General features: G+C 37.6%; 2 protein-coding genes across 2 annotated transcripts; one reads left to right on the plus strand and one right to left on the minus strand.

Annotated features, from left to right (window-relative positions):
- Positions 1-9,099: 9,099 nt before the first annotated feature.
- On the minus strand, positions 9,100-9,627 carry LOC144551872 (uncharacterized). Its single transcript, XM_078299970.1, has one exon. The coding sequence runs from the start codon at positions 9,625-9,627 to the stop codon at positions 9,100-9,102; it is 528 nt and encodes a 175-aa protein (XP_078156096.1).
- A 1,254-nt stretch (positions 9,628-10,881) lies between these two features.
- LOC144551663 (chalcone synthase 4) lies at positions 10,882-12,803 on the plus strand. The gene is made up of 3 exons (XM_078299727.1): positions 10,882-11,328; positions 11,449-12,141; positions 12,287-12,803. The coding sequence occupies exons 1-3, from the start codon at positions 11,151-11,153 to the stop codon at positions 12,592-12,594; spliced, it is 1,179 nt and encodes a 392-aa protein (XP_078155853.1). The 5' UTR covers positions 10,882-11,150; the 3' UTR covers positions 12,595-12,803.
- Positions 12,804-13,470: the final 667 nt, after the last annotated feature.

The raw sequence follows: 13,470 nt of genomic DNA on the forward strand, positions 1-13,470 counted from the left end.
TGCCTATCTATTTCAATGTGTTTCGTTCTGTCATGCTGTACCGGGTTATGAGAAATGTCTATTGCGGCCTTGTTATCACAAAACAGTTGCATTTCACTGGTTGGTTCAAAACCTAGTTCAGTTAAAAGTTTTCGTAACCACAATAATTCAAAAATACCTTTTACCATTCCCCTAAACTCCGCTTCTGCACTAGACAAGGTTACCACATTTTGTTTCTTGCTTCTCCAAGTAACTAGATTTCCTCCCACGAATGTGAAGTAACATGCCGTTGACTTGCGATCACTCACACTTCCTGCCCAGTCTGCATCAGTATAACCAACTATTTCGAGATGTCCATGTTTCTTAAACATTATTCCTCTTCCTGGAGCGCCTTTTAGGTACCTAAGAATTCTCATTACCGCCTCCATGTGTTCTTCACTTGGAGAGTGCATGAATTGGCTAACAACACTCACTGCATAAGCTATGTCAGGTCTAGTATGAGATAAATAAATCAATTTTCCAACTAACCTTTGGTACCTTTCCCTGTTTGCTGGACTCTGATTCGGGTCTAACCCCAATTTGTGATTTTGTATCATGGGTGTGTCAGCTGGTTTACATTCTAGCATCCCAACCTCGGCAAGTAAGTCAAGAATGTAATTTCTTTGAGAAAGAAAAATACCTTTGCTACTTCGAGCTACTTCAATCCCTAGGAAGTATTTCAAGACACCCAAATTTTTCATCTCAAACTCTTTAGACAGTTTTGTTGTTAGCAATTTGATCTCCTCATGATCATTACTTGTAATAATCATATCATCCACATATATGATTAGTACTGTGAGTTTACCTTGATTCCGTTTGAAGAACAGGGTGTGATCGGAGTTGCTTTGGTCATACTCATACCCCTTCATTGCGCTACAGAACCTGCCAAACCATGCTCTAGGAGATTGTTTCAGGCCATACAAAGACCTCTCTAATTTGCACACCTTTCGCTTTATTTCGGAACATTGGTACCCGGGTGGAAGATCCATATAGATCTCTTCTTTTAGGTCACCATGTAAAAAGGCATTCTTCACATCAAATTGGTGTAGTGGCCAATCAAAATTCGCTGCAAGGGATAAGAGGACTCGCACAGTATTTAGTTTTGCAACAGGTGAGAAGGTTTCTTGGAAATCAATTCCATAAGTCTGAGTATATCCTTTGGCAACGAGGCGTGCTTTATACCTCTCAATTTTTCCTTCTACATTGTATTTTATAGAATAGACCCATTTACACCCTACAGTTTTCTTTCCCTCGGGTAAATCCATTATCTTCCAAGTTTGGTTTTTCTCAAGTGCATCCATTTCAGTTTCCATTGCTTTTACCCATTTTGGATCTTTAATAGCTTCCTCTACCCTTTCTGGTACAACTTCTGACGAGACTTGATGTGCAAAACTTCTCAAGGGTTCAGCTAGTTGGTCAGTTGTTGTGTAATTTGCAATAGGGTAGTTTATTTCTTTGCTTGTTCCATTTTCAAGGATGTACCGTTTTGGTGGTTTACCTCGATTGGTTCTTGGTGGTAATTTAGATTGTATAACAAAATTTGGGTTCTGTGAACTTACCTCATGAATATTCCCGGGAGACTCTGAGCCATGTGGTTGTAGTTCGGATTGTATTACTCCTCCATTACTCACATCCATTTCTATCCAGAAATTGATTCCTGATTCTTCAAAATTCTCATACCCTTCTTTGACTGGGCTCGGGTCTGTTGAACTCGGGTTTTCTGAGTTCAGATCGGCTATAAGACTCGGATCTGCTGAGTTTGGATCAACTATGGTATTCGGGATTGCCGGGTTCGGATCAACTGTGGCATTAGGGTCTACTATGTTCGGGTCTGCTGGGTTTGGATCAACTGTTTCAAAAAATGGGCCCGCTGAACCCACTAAACTACTAAACAGCAGTTCGGGTTCACTTTCCATCTCCCCCTGAACAGGAACTTGGTGTTTAAAAAACGGTTCATTTTCAATAAAGGTTACATCCATTGTTGTGTAAAATTTTCTAGTTGACGGGTTGTAACATTTATATCCTTTCTGGTGTGATCCAAAACCCAAAAATACACACTTTTCTGCACAAGGTTCAACTTTGGAACGAAACTTCTTTTGAACATGAACATACACGATACATCCAAATATTTTAGGAGGCATATTTAGAACGGAAGGAATGTTTACATGATTAGCTAGCCTTTGTAACGGAGTTTTGAATTCATTGGTTTTTGTAGGAGCACGATTGATCAAATATACAGCAGTGGACACAGCATTATCCCAAAAAACTTGTGGTACATGGTTTTCAAATAGAAGTGATCTAGCGGTTTCAAGAATATGTCTATTTTTTCGTTCTGCAATTCCATTTTGTTGTGGTGTTCCTACACACGAGGTTTCATGCACTATTCTGTTATCTTTAAAAAAATCTTGTAAATTTTTGTTAATGTATTCCCTACCATTATCACTTCTAACCACCTTTATTTCTTTCTCAAATTGTGTTTTTACCATCTTGTAAAAAATTTGAAAAACTTTGGGTACTTCATCTTTGGACTTAAGAAGGTAAAGCCATGTCATACGAGTACAATCATTAGTAAAAATAATGAACCATCTATAACCAGATTTGGATATAACTGGAGAAGGACCCCAAACATCGGTATGAATCAAATCAAAAGGAAAAAAACTTTTATTCAAGCTAAGATGATAAGTTGCACGGTGGCTCTTGGCCTTAATACAGGTTTCACAAACAAAGTCTTCATTATTTAAACCTGAAAATAAAGTAGGGGATAACTTTCTCATATACCCAAATGAGGGATGCCCTAGTCTCCTATGCCATAACCACACTTTTTTCCTTCGAACTCTCAGATTCACTCCTTACAATGCATGTATTGTTACACTAAGGGGCACCTCTAATTGAACAAAAACTGAAAATAAATTGCAATTGAAAGTAAAAGAGATGAGTTTAGAGAAATTGACACGCGGGATGATAACGGAGTTCGGCAAAACAATGGCCTACGTCTCCGGGGCGTCGCAACCTCTTTCTAGGTGCGCCTTTCTATTACCCAATATGAAAGGATTACAATTGTGAACCGTGAGCCCTTACAAAAAGGGGCACCTCTAATTGAACAAAAACTGAGCACCTCTAATTGAACAAAAACTGAGCAACCTCTAATTGAACAAAAACTGAGCAACCTCCGGGGCGTCGCAACCTCTTTGTTACACTAAGGGGCACCTCTAATTGAACAAAAACTGAAAATAAATTGCAATTGAAAGTAAAAGAGATGAGTTTAGAGAAATTGACACGCGGGATGATAACGGAGTTCGGCAAAACAATGGCCTACGTCTCCGGGGAGTCGCAACCTCTTTCTAGGTGCGCCTTTCTATTACCCAATATGAAAGGATTACAATTGTGAACCATGAGCCCTTACAAAACGGGAAGTCACGGCCAACGAGAGATGAGCGCCGGCGAGCCCTTACAACCAAGGGAAGTCACACGAGCTACTCAAGAACAAGAGAAACACTTAATAGATCACTCTAACCTAATCTAATTAGAGATTAGTGAAGTGGATTTGAGGTTGTTTGAGATTGATTGAGAGATATTGAAATTTTAAGCTCAATCAACAATGGTGGAACCAAGCTCTCAGAAAATCGCCTCTTTTGAAGTTTAGGGACGGCTAGGTTGGATTTGAAAGTGATCCCTTCGGTCTATTTATAGTGGCAGCTCAAAAATGAGCTGATTGAGCTAAAATGTTACAACGTTTTCCAGAAACGTTGGTAACGTTTTATGAGCCTTCAAAAGTCCGAGAGCTGCACCAAAACGTTACACAAACGTTTCAAAAACGTTACAACGTTTATAAAACGTTACAACGTTTATAAAACGTTACAACGTTTATAAAACGTTACATAACGTTTTGCACTGTAAAAAACTTGATCAAAATCAGGAATTTCTGAAGTTTGGAAATTAATTAAAACGTTACCAACGTTTTAAAACGTTACCAACGTTTTAAAACGTTTAGAAAACGTTACCAACGTTTTAAAACGTTACAGCACCGTTTTTTGACTTTTTTTGACTTTTTTTGACTTTGATCGAGTTGTTTCACAGCGTTTTCTTAAGGTATAATCGTTATAACGTTTTACAAACGTTACCAACGTTTTTATCCTGTTGAAACAACATCAAAAACACTTTACCAAGTTTAGATTTTACAATTTACATTCTTGATAAGTCTTCATGATTTCTTTAGTTCAAGTATTCCATATTGCAATTCCATTTGACTTGAACCTGCATAATTCTAAAATAGAAGAAATCGTAAAATTCAATAATTGTATGTTTTTGCAAATTAGTCAAATAGACTAAAAGGGTTATTGCTAGAACAACAATCTCCCCCTTTTGACGATTTGCAAAAACATACAATGCGAGTAAGTGCATAAATGAGAATTTTTTTTTTTTCAATTTGGTTTACCCAATTGTTATTTTGCACGTTTAGCAATTTCTCCCCCTTTTGGAAATCGACGAAAGGAAGAAAAATTAGCACAAATTAAGATTGCTCCCCCTCAAAATATGCACTCCCCCTCAATTTAGTAATATGATACCGATAATTCACAAATGAGATAAAATTGAGGGATTACTCTAATACTTCATGTCAAACATTTTACAAATCCATTTAAATGTCGCAATTTTAAAGCAATGATTATCAATCGACAAATCAATTCAATGCATATCAATTCATATAAAATAATTCAATTCATGCATTTCTATATATCACACAACTTGTCAAGATTCTAAGATACACAATTCTACTCATTCAACAATTTTGCAATTTAACCCTTGACAAGTTATCAATTCACACAATTCAAATAATTCATACATCTCATACATACCAACAACAAATACCAAATTAACTAAGATATAGCAATTCAAGCAATTAACATTTTTGCATTCAAACCCTTAACAAGTTCACAATTCATGAGACTCAACAATTCAAGGATTTCGTGAAAATATTGACAATTTGGTTTTTGGTGTCGATATGTATGAGTCATAGCTAACACAAATATTTTTATTTTGCTTAGTTTTATGGCACTAGTGTTGTCACACATAATTGGTATGTAGCGGAAGCGAATTTCATAATTATGCAGAGTTTAGATTGCGCATAATATTTGTGTGTAACAACAACTATCAATGATCCAAGCATTTTGTTTATGAGATGCAATCAATCACTCCTACAATAGTATATATTAGTTATTGTTGAGTTAGTAACTAACACATACGTTGTTTAATCTCCCCCTTGATTTTTGGCAAATTGAATAAATTAGGGGAGATTATGTATGAATCTAAGTTAGTTTAACTTTAGGAACCCAAACAACATTTGAGTTGTTGTCTCCATTCCTAAACCTAAACTCTAAGGAGGTATGACCAATTTTGCAACAATAATTACAAAATGTAATTGATGGCTTTTGAGCAATAGAACCTTGCTTGAAAGCGGATTGGTATTGATGCTTAATTTCATGCATGCTACACCTACGACTATCATGAGACCTATTTGCAACTTTAGATGTGACACTCTTAGTTTTGTTGAAATCAAATCGATTATGATGTTGGGGAACATCTCTAGCTACACCATTTCTTTGAGTTTGGTTTTGTAAAGCATTTTTATTTTTAAGTTCATAAAACCATCCATCGGGTCCTTTGAAATAAGTTTTGTTTGACCCCTTTGGATTAAACATGTTCTTATCACTATTTTGAAAAGTATTTTTGTTCTTGAAATTTCTTTTATTGTACTTATACCTAAATGCATAATTTGGTGACTTTTTATCTTGTTTAGCATTTGAGGCATGAGAAGACTTCAATTTGGATGACTCCTTGTTCAAGGGAGTTAAACCCTTTTTGGTAAAGAATTGATAAGTTGAGTATTGCTCACAATTAAACTTAAGTTTGGCATTTGGAATACTTGAAGTTTGAGAATGTTCCCCTTTTTCTTTTGGGCCTTTTATGTGATTGGATTTAAATGAGGATTTATCATTCTCAAATCCAAGACCAACTCTATCTATTTTATGATAAGATTGATCATGTATCAAATTACTCACATAATAAGGATCTAGACTAGTGACATTTGAAGATTCACTAGGAGACCTTAATGCCCTATTTTCGGTCTCTAAGGTTTGAACTTTAACCTTTAATATGCCTATTTCACCTATGTGCGATGTTTTTAAATTCCTAACTTCACATTCTAACATGTCATTTTTAGCAATCAATTTTTGAATAATACCTTCCTTTTCAACCAAAATTCTATTGGACTCATCAAGGAGAGATTGTAATTTTGATTCATCATCATAGCATGATATACTCTCATTTTTGAAAATGCTTGACTCATTGATTTCTAACCGATTGGTGTACAAGTTATTTTCGGTCTCATCAATGGTACCATTGTATTCTTCACCACCTTCTTCCTCATCGGTCAATTCATCTTCGGACTCAATACCATCAAGACCCCAATTTAAATGTACCTCATTAGCGGAGCTAGTTGAGGCTTCGATTCCATCATCGCCCTTCTTGATGTTCCTTGATTTCACAAGGTCTATGAGAAATTCGATAGTGGTCTCGTCGGTGATGTTCTTGCTTGCAATAATTGAGTCCACATCAATTGCCGAGGGACCTTTATCTACATTTGCCGTCAACGCAAGATTGAGATCTTGTTCATCCATCTTTGTCTTACTCATTTTAATCTGGGCATTTACTTCAAATCGATTGGTTAGATCCTCCCATATTTCATGGGCACTACACGAATCATTAATTAATGATGAGATAGATTCACTAACCGAATTAATTATATAATTTATTGCAATTAGATTAATTTGCTTTTCAAGTTTGGATGTGGCGGTCACATTATTATTGTCATCAATTTTCGGTACATATCCATTTTCTACAATGTCCCAAACCTCATTGGTTTTAAAAAATTGAATCATAAGATTTTTCCAATGACTAAAATTGTTGGTTGTATTACCGAAAATTGGGGGTTCTCTCACACATCTATAAGGTGTCATTTCCCAAGTTGATCTAACTCAAACTAAGTGAGTCTTAATTTGAGCAACTTGCTCTGATACCACTTTGTTACACTAAGGGGCACCTCTATAAGGGGCACCTCTAATTGAACAAAAACTGAAAATAAATTGCAATTGAAAGTAAAAGAGATGAGTTTAGAGAAATTGACACGCGGGATGATAACGGAGTTCGGCAAAACAATGGCCTACGTCTCCGGGGCGTCGCAACCTCTTTCTAGGTGCGCCTTTCTATTACCCAATATGAAAGGATTACAATTGTGAACCGTGAGCCCTTACAAAACGGGAAGTCACGGCCAACGAGAGATGAGCGCCGGCGAGCCCTTACAACCAAGGGAAGTCACACGAGCTACTCAAGAACAAGAGAAACACTCAATAGATCACTCTAACCTAATCTAATTAGAGATTAGTGAAGTGGATTTGAGGTTGTTTGAGATTGATTGAGAGATATTGAAGTTTTAAGCTCAATCAACAATGGTGGAACCAAGCTCTCAGAAAATCGCCTCTTTTGAAGTTTAGGGACGGCTAGGTTAGATTTAAAAGTGATCCCTTCGGTCTATTTATAGTGGCAGCTCAAAAATGAGCTGATTGAGCTAAAACGTTACAACGTTTTCCAGAAACGTTGGTAACGTTTTATGAGCCTTCAAAAGTCCGAGAGCTGCACCAAAACGTTACACAAACGTTTCAAAAACGTTACAACGTTTATAAAACGTTACAACGTTTATAAAACGTTACATAACGTTTTGCACTGTAAAAAACTTGATCAAAATCAGGAATTTCTGAAGTTTGGAAATTAATTAAAACGTTACCAACGTTTTAAAACGTTCAGAAAACGTTACCAACGTTTTAAAACGTTACAGCACCGTTTTTTGACTTTTTTTGACTTTTTTTGACTTTGATCGAGTTGTTTCACAGCGTTTTCTTAAGGTATAATCGTTATAACGTTTTATAAACGTTACCAACGTTTTTATCCTGTTGAAACAACATCAAAAACACTTTACCAAGTTTAGATTTTACAATTTACATTCTTGATAAGTCTTCATGATTTCTTTAGTTCAAGTATTCCATATTGCAATTCCATTTGACTTGAACCTGCATAATTCTAAAATAGAAGAAATCGTAAAATTCAATAATTGTATGTTTTTGCAAATTAGTCAAATAGACTAAAAGGGTTATTGCTAGAACAACATGTATGACCCAACTTCAAGTTGTCCAAGTAATACAATCCTCCCCGCTTAGTACCACGCCCAATAATCTCCCTCGTCAGGATATCCTGAAAGATACAAAAATCAGGAAACATTAGGACTGCACAATTCAATTCTTCCGTAATCTGACCAACCGATATCAGTCTAGTAGATAAAGACGGAACAAATAGGGTATTTTTAAGAGTTAACGATGAAGAAATAGGTGCATCACCCATTCCTTTCACGGGATAAGAAATGTCATTTGCATTCAGAATCCCATTCTTCCTTGGTTCAATAATATTTACAAAGTCTTTTTCTGAAAAGGTCATGTGATCGGTTGCTCCAGAATCAATCACCCAATTTTGCATGTTTTGGACATCACAATTATTTTCAGAGATTGAAATATTACCTTGAGCCAATTGCTTACCTGCTGTCCCAGAATTAGAACCCAAAACTAACCGGTCCGAAGGTACTGTAGTTGTGGCATGTGCTGCTCCATTAATCTGACCCGAGTCAGAGACTTGACCCGAGCTGGTTTGGGTCTGTTTGATCAGCTGATCAGACCCGAACTTGCTGCCTTTCTGGTTCGATTCTGCTGGTCCAGTCATGACAACAGCTGCACGCCCTTTTTGACCATCTTGTTTCCGTTTTTTCTGGTCTTTCCACCATTCGGGATAACCAATCAACTTAAAACAATTTTCTCTAGTATGTTTTGAACCCCCACAATTAGTACAACTATATTTAGTTTGAGTTCTTTCTTGGTTCGGTCCAGGTTTAGTGAAAGTCAGATTTACCTCAGCCGGCTTATACCCACGAGACACCAAGGCCATCGGATTGTTTCCCACTTCATCTCCCTTCATCATCACCACCTAGCGCATTTCTTCCCTTCGAACCCGCACAAAAGACTGCTCGACAGTAGGGAACGGATTCATTTGAAGGACATCTGCTCTCACGTTGTCGAGGCGATCATCAAGTCCATCTAGAAAGGTGTATACTCTATTTTCTTGAACATAAGAGTTAAACTTTTCTATGTCGCTGGTGTGCTCCATTGGATTCGGGCGTCGAAAGTCAATCTCCCGCCAAAGAGTTTGCAACTTGCTGTAATATTCTTCAACCGGTTTACCCTCTTGCTTGAGTTTTGCAACTCTCTTGTTTAAATCATACACTAGAGATGCATCATTGCCGTCGAAGAATGTAGTAGCTATTGCGTCCCACACATCTTTTGCAGTCGGAAAGCGGATGAAGTTGCCAATTATCCTCGGTTCAAGTGAATTAATTAGCCATCCCTTCACAATTGAGTCATCAATACTCCACTTTCGGAACAGAGGATCTGCTGGCAGCGGTTGTCCAGGAACCCCAGTGATGTGCCTCAACTTATCCCGTCCTTTGACGTACATTTCTACCACCTGGGACCACAACCCATAATTGGTACCATCTAGTTTCACAGAAATAGGTGGTGCAGATCCTTCGGTTGATGGTGTGGTGTTAGGAGATGATTGTTGTAGGATGAAGAGTTGGGTTAACTTTTCTAGGAGAGCGGCCGTATTTGAAGTCTATCCTACTTCAATAGTTTTGATAGGGTTTTCAGGAGGTACCTCTGGCATTATTTATGATGACAGAGATTGAGTATGCTGCTAGGAGTTTTGGAAAAAAAAAAAAAACAACGGAAAACAACAGCAGCAGGGTAACTCCTTAGAGCGTTATAATTTGAGAAATCGAAGAGGGGACAAGAAGGACTTCAATTTCTCAAGTTATACCACTAGGTCACACCTGCTCTGATACCATGACAAAAAATATCATAGCAGCATCACAGAAAAGAGAATCAAACGAACACAGAGATTTTAACGTGGTATCGCCTATAGCGCACTCCACGACACACACACCCTCTCAATATTTTATTTCATCTCAAGATAGTTTTGTTACAACACACACAACACTTCAAAATAATTATTTTTTCTCTCTTAATTTTCTGGTTTGGAGAGCCTGAACTTATAGGGTTGTACACGCATATAAAATGAAAGAAATCATGTGCACACAATCAAGAAACAAATCACACAATCAGGAAATAAATCTCCAGCTAGCAATATTTGGTAGATCCCACAAAGGCAGCATAGTATCTTGAATTATCTCCAGGAAATCTTTGGCCGAATCCACCTTCTTGATTTTCTCCTCTAGATCTAGTGTGGCACCAACTACACGTGTCAGCTTGTCATTCCAACACATTTCATTGTTTCTTCGTTATTAATTTAGTTGGTGGACATCACCCAAATTGAGATAAAATGTAATCTGAAACTTGGGTTCTAATTTCAGTTTTACAGAGTGCCGCAAGTCAGAACTGAAATATTCATACAAACAAGATAGCACTTGACGCATCTATTACCATGTGGGGGTTGGTGGTTCAAAATAACCCACCAAGAACGAATTGTGTTGCTGTCTGATTTGTTCCTATTATGTATTGTACTAGAGCCTAGTAAATTTAATTCATTCCTTTTCTGGTAAGGAAGCAAGAAGGAACCACGCATAGGATTTTGGTATTGAACGTGGACTTTTACTAAACCAGACACATGCCTGTCATATATTCTAATATTTTAAATCATTTATTATTTGAATTATTTCATTCGGGTAATAGAAAACTTGGTCAGTTCAAATTTGTCATACTCTTTCCAATTATACACACCAACTACTAAAGGCAATTCTCACAGACCGCCAGTCCGAGTGCAACTAATTTCTTTGTATATTGAACCTACTCCTATCTTTTCACTTCTATAAATCCTGTCCTCGTTTCTCCTCTGCTCACAATTCCACAAGACTTATCTTGCTTTAATTAGTTTACCAACAGAACCTCCTGATTAATTAACCAGGAACTAAAACCCTATAACCTTTGCCAAGCCTTACTTTCTTTCCAAGACAAATTATAGACATGACAACAGTCGAAGAAATCAGACAGGCACAGCGTGCTTTGGGTCCAGCCACCATACTGGCAATAGGTACTGCCACACCGGCCAACTGCATTAACCAGGCTGATTATCCTGATTACTACTTCCGTATCACAAAGAGCGAACATATGACTGAGCTGAAGGAGAAGTTCAAGCGCATGTGTAAGTGATTTTGCTACTTTTTATATAATGAGACATTTAAATTTAGATCATCATCTATCATAATTTATATATCTTCCCTTACTAACAAGACATGCACTATTGTTATTTATTGTTTTGCAGGTGACAAATCCATGATAAAGAAAAGATACATGCACTTGACAGAGGAGATTCTGAACGAAAATCCAAACATCTGTGCTTATATGGCGCCATCTCTCGATGCTCGTCAGGATATTGTTGTCAGGGAGGTTCCAAAGCTCGGGAAGGAGGCAGCAGTCAAAGCCATCAAGGAATGGGGCCAATCCAAATCCAAGATCACCCACTTGATTTTCTGCACTACCAGTGGTGTGGACATGCCAGGTGCTGACTATCAAGTCACCAAACTCCTTGGCCTCCGTCCATCCGTCAAGCGCTTCATGATGTACCAACAAGGCTGCTTTGCAGGGGGCACCGTTCTTCGTATGGCCAAAGACCTTGCTGAGAACAACCGTGGGGCCCGAGTGTTGGTGATTTGCTCAGAGCTCACTGCTGTTACCTTCCGTGGACCGACAGAGTCACACCTCGATTCCATGGTTGGACAAGCACTTTTTGGGGATGGCGCAGCTGCTGTCATAGTTGGAGCTGATCCCGAGCCCAAAATTGAACGACCATTGTTCCAACTAGTTTCGGCTTCACAAACAATTCTGCCCGATTCGGAGGGAGCCATAGACGGCCATCTTCGTGAAGTAGGTCTGACCTTTCACCTCCTTAAGGATGTGCCAGGGCTCATCTCCAAGAACATCGAGAAGAGTCTCGTTGAGGCATTCACTCCTATTGGTACGTAAAAGTTAATTATTATGATAACATCAATTTAATTTATAAAATCTATTACATTCCTCTCGTTGAACAATTTTAATCCTGTAACAGCTTGAGGGAAAATAAGATATATTTTTCTAAAATTTTCCATTCTTTTGTTCAACAGGCATCAATGACTGGAACTCAATTTTCTGGATTGCACACCCTGGAGGCCCAGCAATCCTGGACCAGGTAGAGGCTAAGCTTGAATTAAAAAAGGAAAAAATGCGCGACACCAGACACATCTTAAGTGAGTATGGGAACATGTCTAGTGCATGTGTATTGTTTATTTTGGATGAGATGAGGAGGCGGTCAGTAGAGGAAGGCAGGGCAACCACTGGAGAGGGGCTCGAGTGGGGTGTGCTTTTTGGCTTCGGCCCAGGTCTTACAGTCGAGACGGTGGTACTGCACAGCATGCCTATCACAGTGCAATAAGAGAGAGAAGACGTACTACGCCTGATGGCTTTTATCAATCTGCTTTCCCTCCAAATTTAATTTCTGCTAAATTTTATTCAAATGGTTATCGATTCTTTTATTTTTCTGTGACTATTATCTATAAAGAGTGATCACTAAAGGAAAATGTTAAGTAATTAATAAATTTTATTTATCTAAGAAAATGGTGTAACCCACGGAATATATTGTAATCCATCTCAGATTTTGTTTCTGTTTTTCTGATGTTTTCAGCCTTTATAAAATGTCAAGGATTAGCTCAAGCTAACTTGATCACATCCGGCACTAGTGGAAAAACAGAAATCAGGATCGGCCTATCTGGATCGGTTATATGGACACCCGATCCTAATAAGTATCTGGATCGGTTTATTTAAAAAAACCGATCCTAAAAACTATTCAGATCGGTTTTTAGTAACAACCGATCCTAGTTTATTACTAGTAGGATCGGTTTTTTGTGGAAACGGATCCTGATACTATCAGGATCGGTTTTATTTTAGAACCGATCCTAATAGTTCAATCATTTGGATCAGTTTTTAGTAAAAACCGATCCTGATAGTATCAGGATCCGTTTCCAACAAAAACCGATCCTGATAATTAAAATATCTCAAATAAATCTTATTAATTGAAATATATCATAAAATAGCATCTGGATCGGGTCTATACATAATAACCGATCCAGATAACTTAAATACATCTAACAAATTAAAATATATCAGAAAATAGCATCTGGATCGGTTTTTAGCAATAAAACCGATCCAGATACTATCAGGAACGGTTTTATTGCTAAAAACCGTTCTTGATAATTTTTTTTTTTTTTTTTTTTTTTTTTTTTTTAAGGTAGCATGGTAAAACCTGGCCAGC

Source organism: Carex rostrata, chromosome 3 (genome assembly GCF_964058835.1).
Source record: "Carex rostrata chromosome 3, lpCarRost1.2, whole genome shotgun sequence".
In the NCBI taxonomy this organism is placed as follows: domain Eukaryota; kingdom Viridiplantae; phylum Streptophyta; class Magnoliopsida; order Poales; family Cyperaceae; genus Carex; species Carex rostrata.

What these genes read in the sequence shown, in the direction of transcription:
- LOC144551663 (XM_078299727.1), top strand. Translation starts at nt 11,151, where the DNA reads ATGACAACAGTCGAAGAAATCAGACAGGCACAGCGTGCTTTGGGTCCA. An exon ending in GGAGAAGTTCAAGCGCATGT is followed by an intron (nt 11,329 to 11,448) that starts GTAAGTGATTTT and finishes ATTGTTTTGCAG; the next exon opens with GTGACAAATCCATGATAAAG. An exon ending in TGAGGCATTCACTCCTATTG is followed by an intron (nt 12,142 to 12,286) that starts GTACGTAAAAGT and finishes TTTGTTCAACAG; the next exon opens with GCATCAATGACTGGAACTCA.
- LOC144551872 (XM_078299970.1), bottom strand. Translation starts at nt 9,627, where the DNA reads ATGTACGTCAAAGGACGGGATAAGTTGAGGCACATCACTGGGGTTCCT.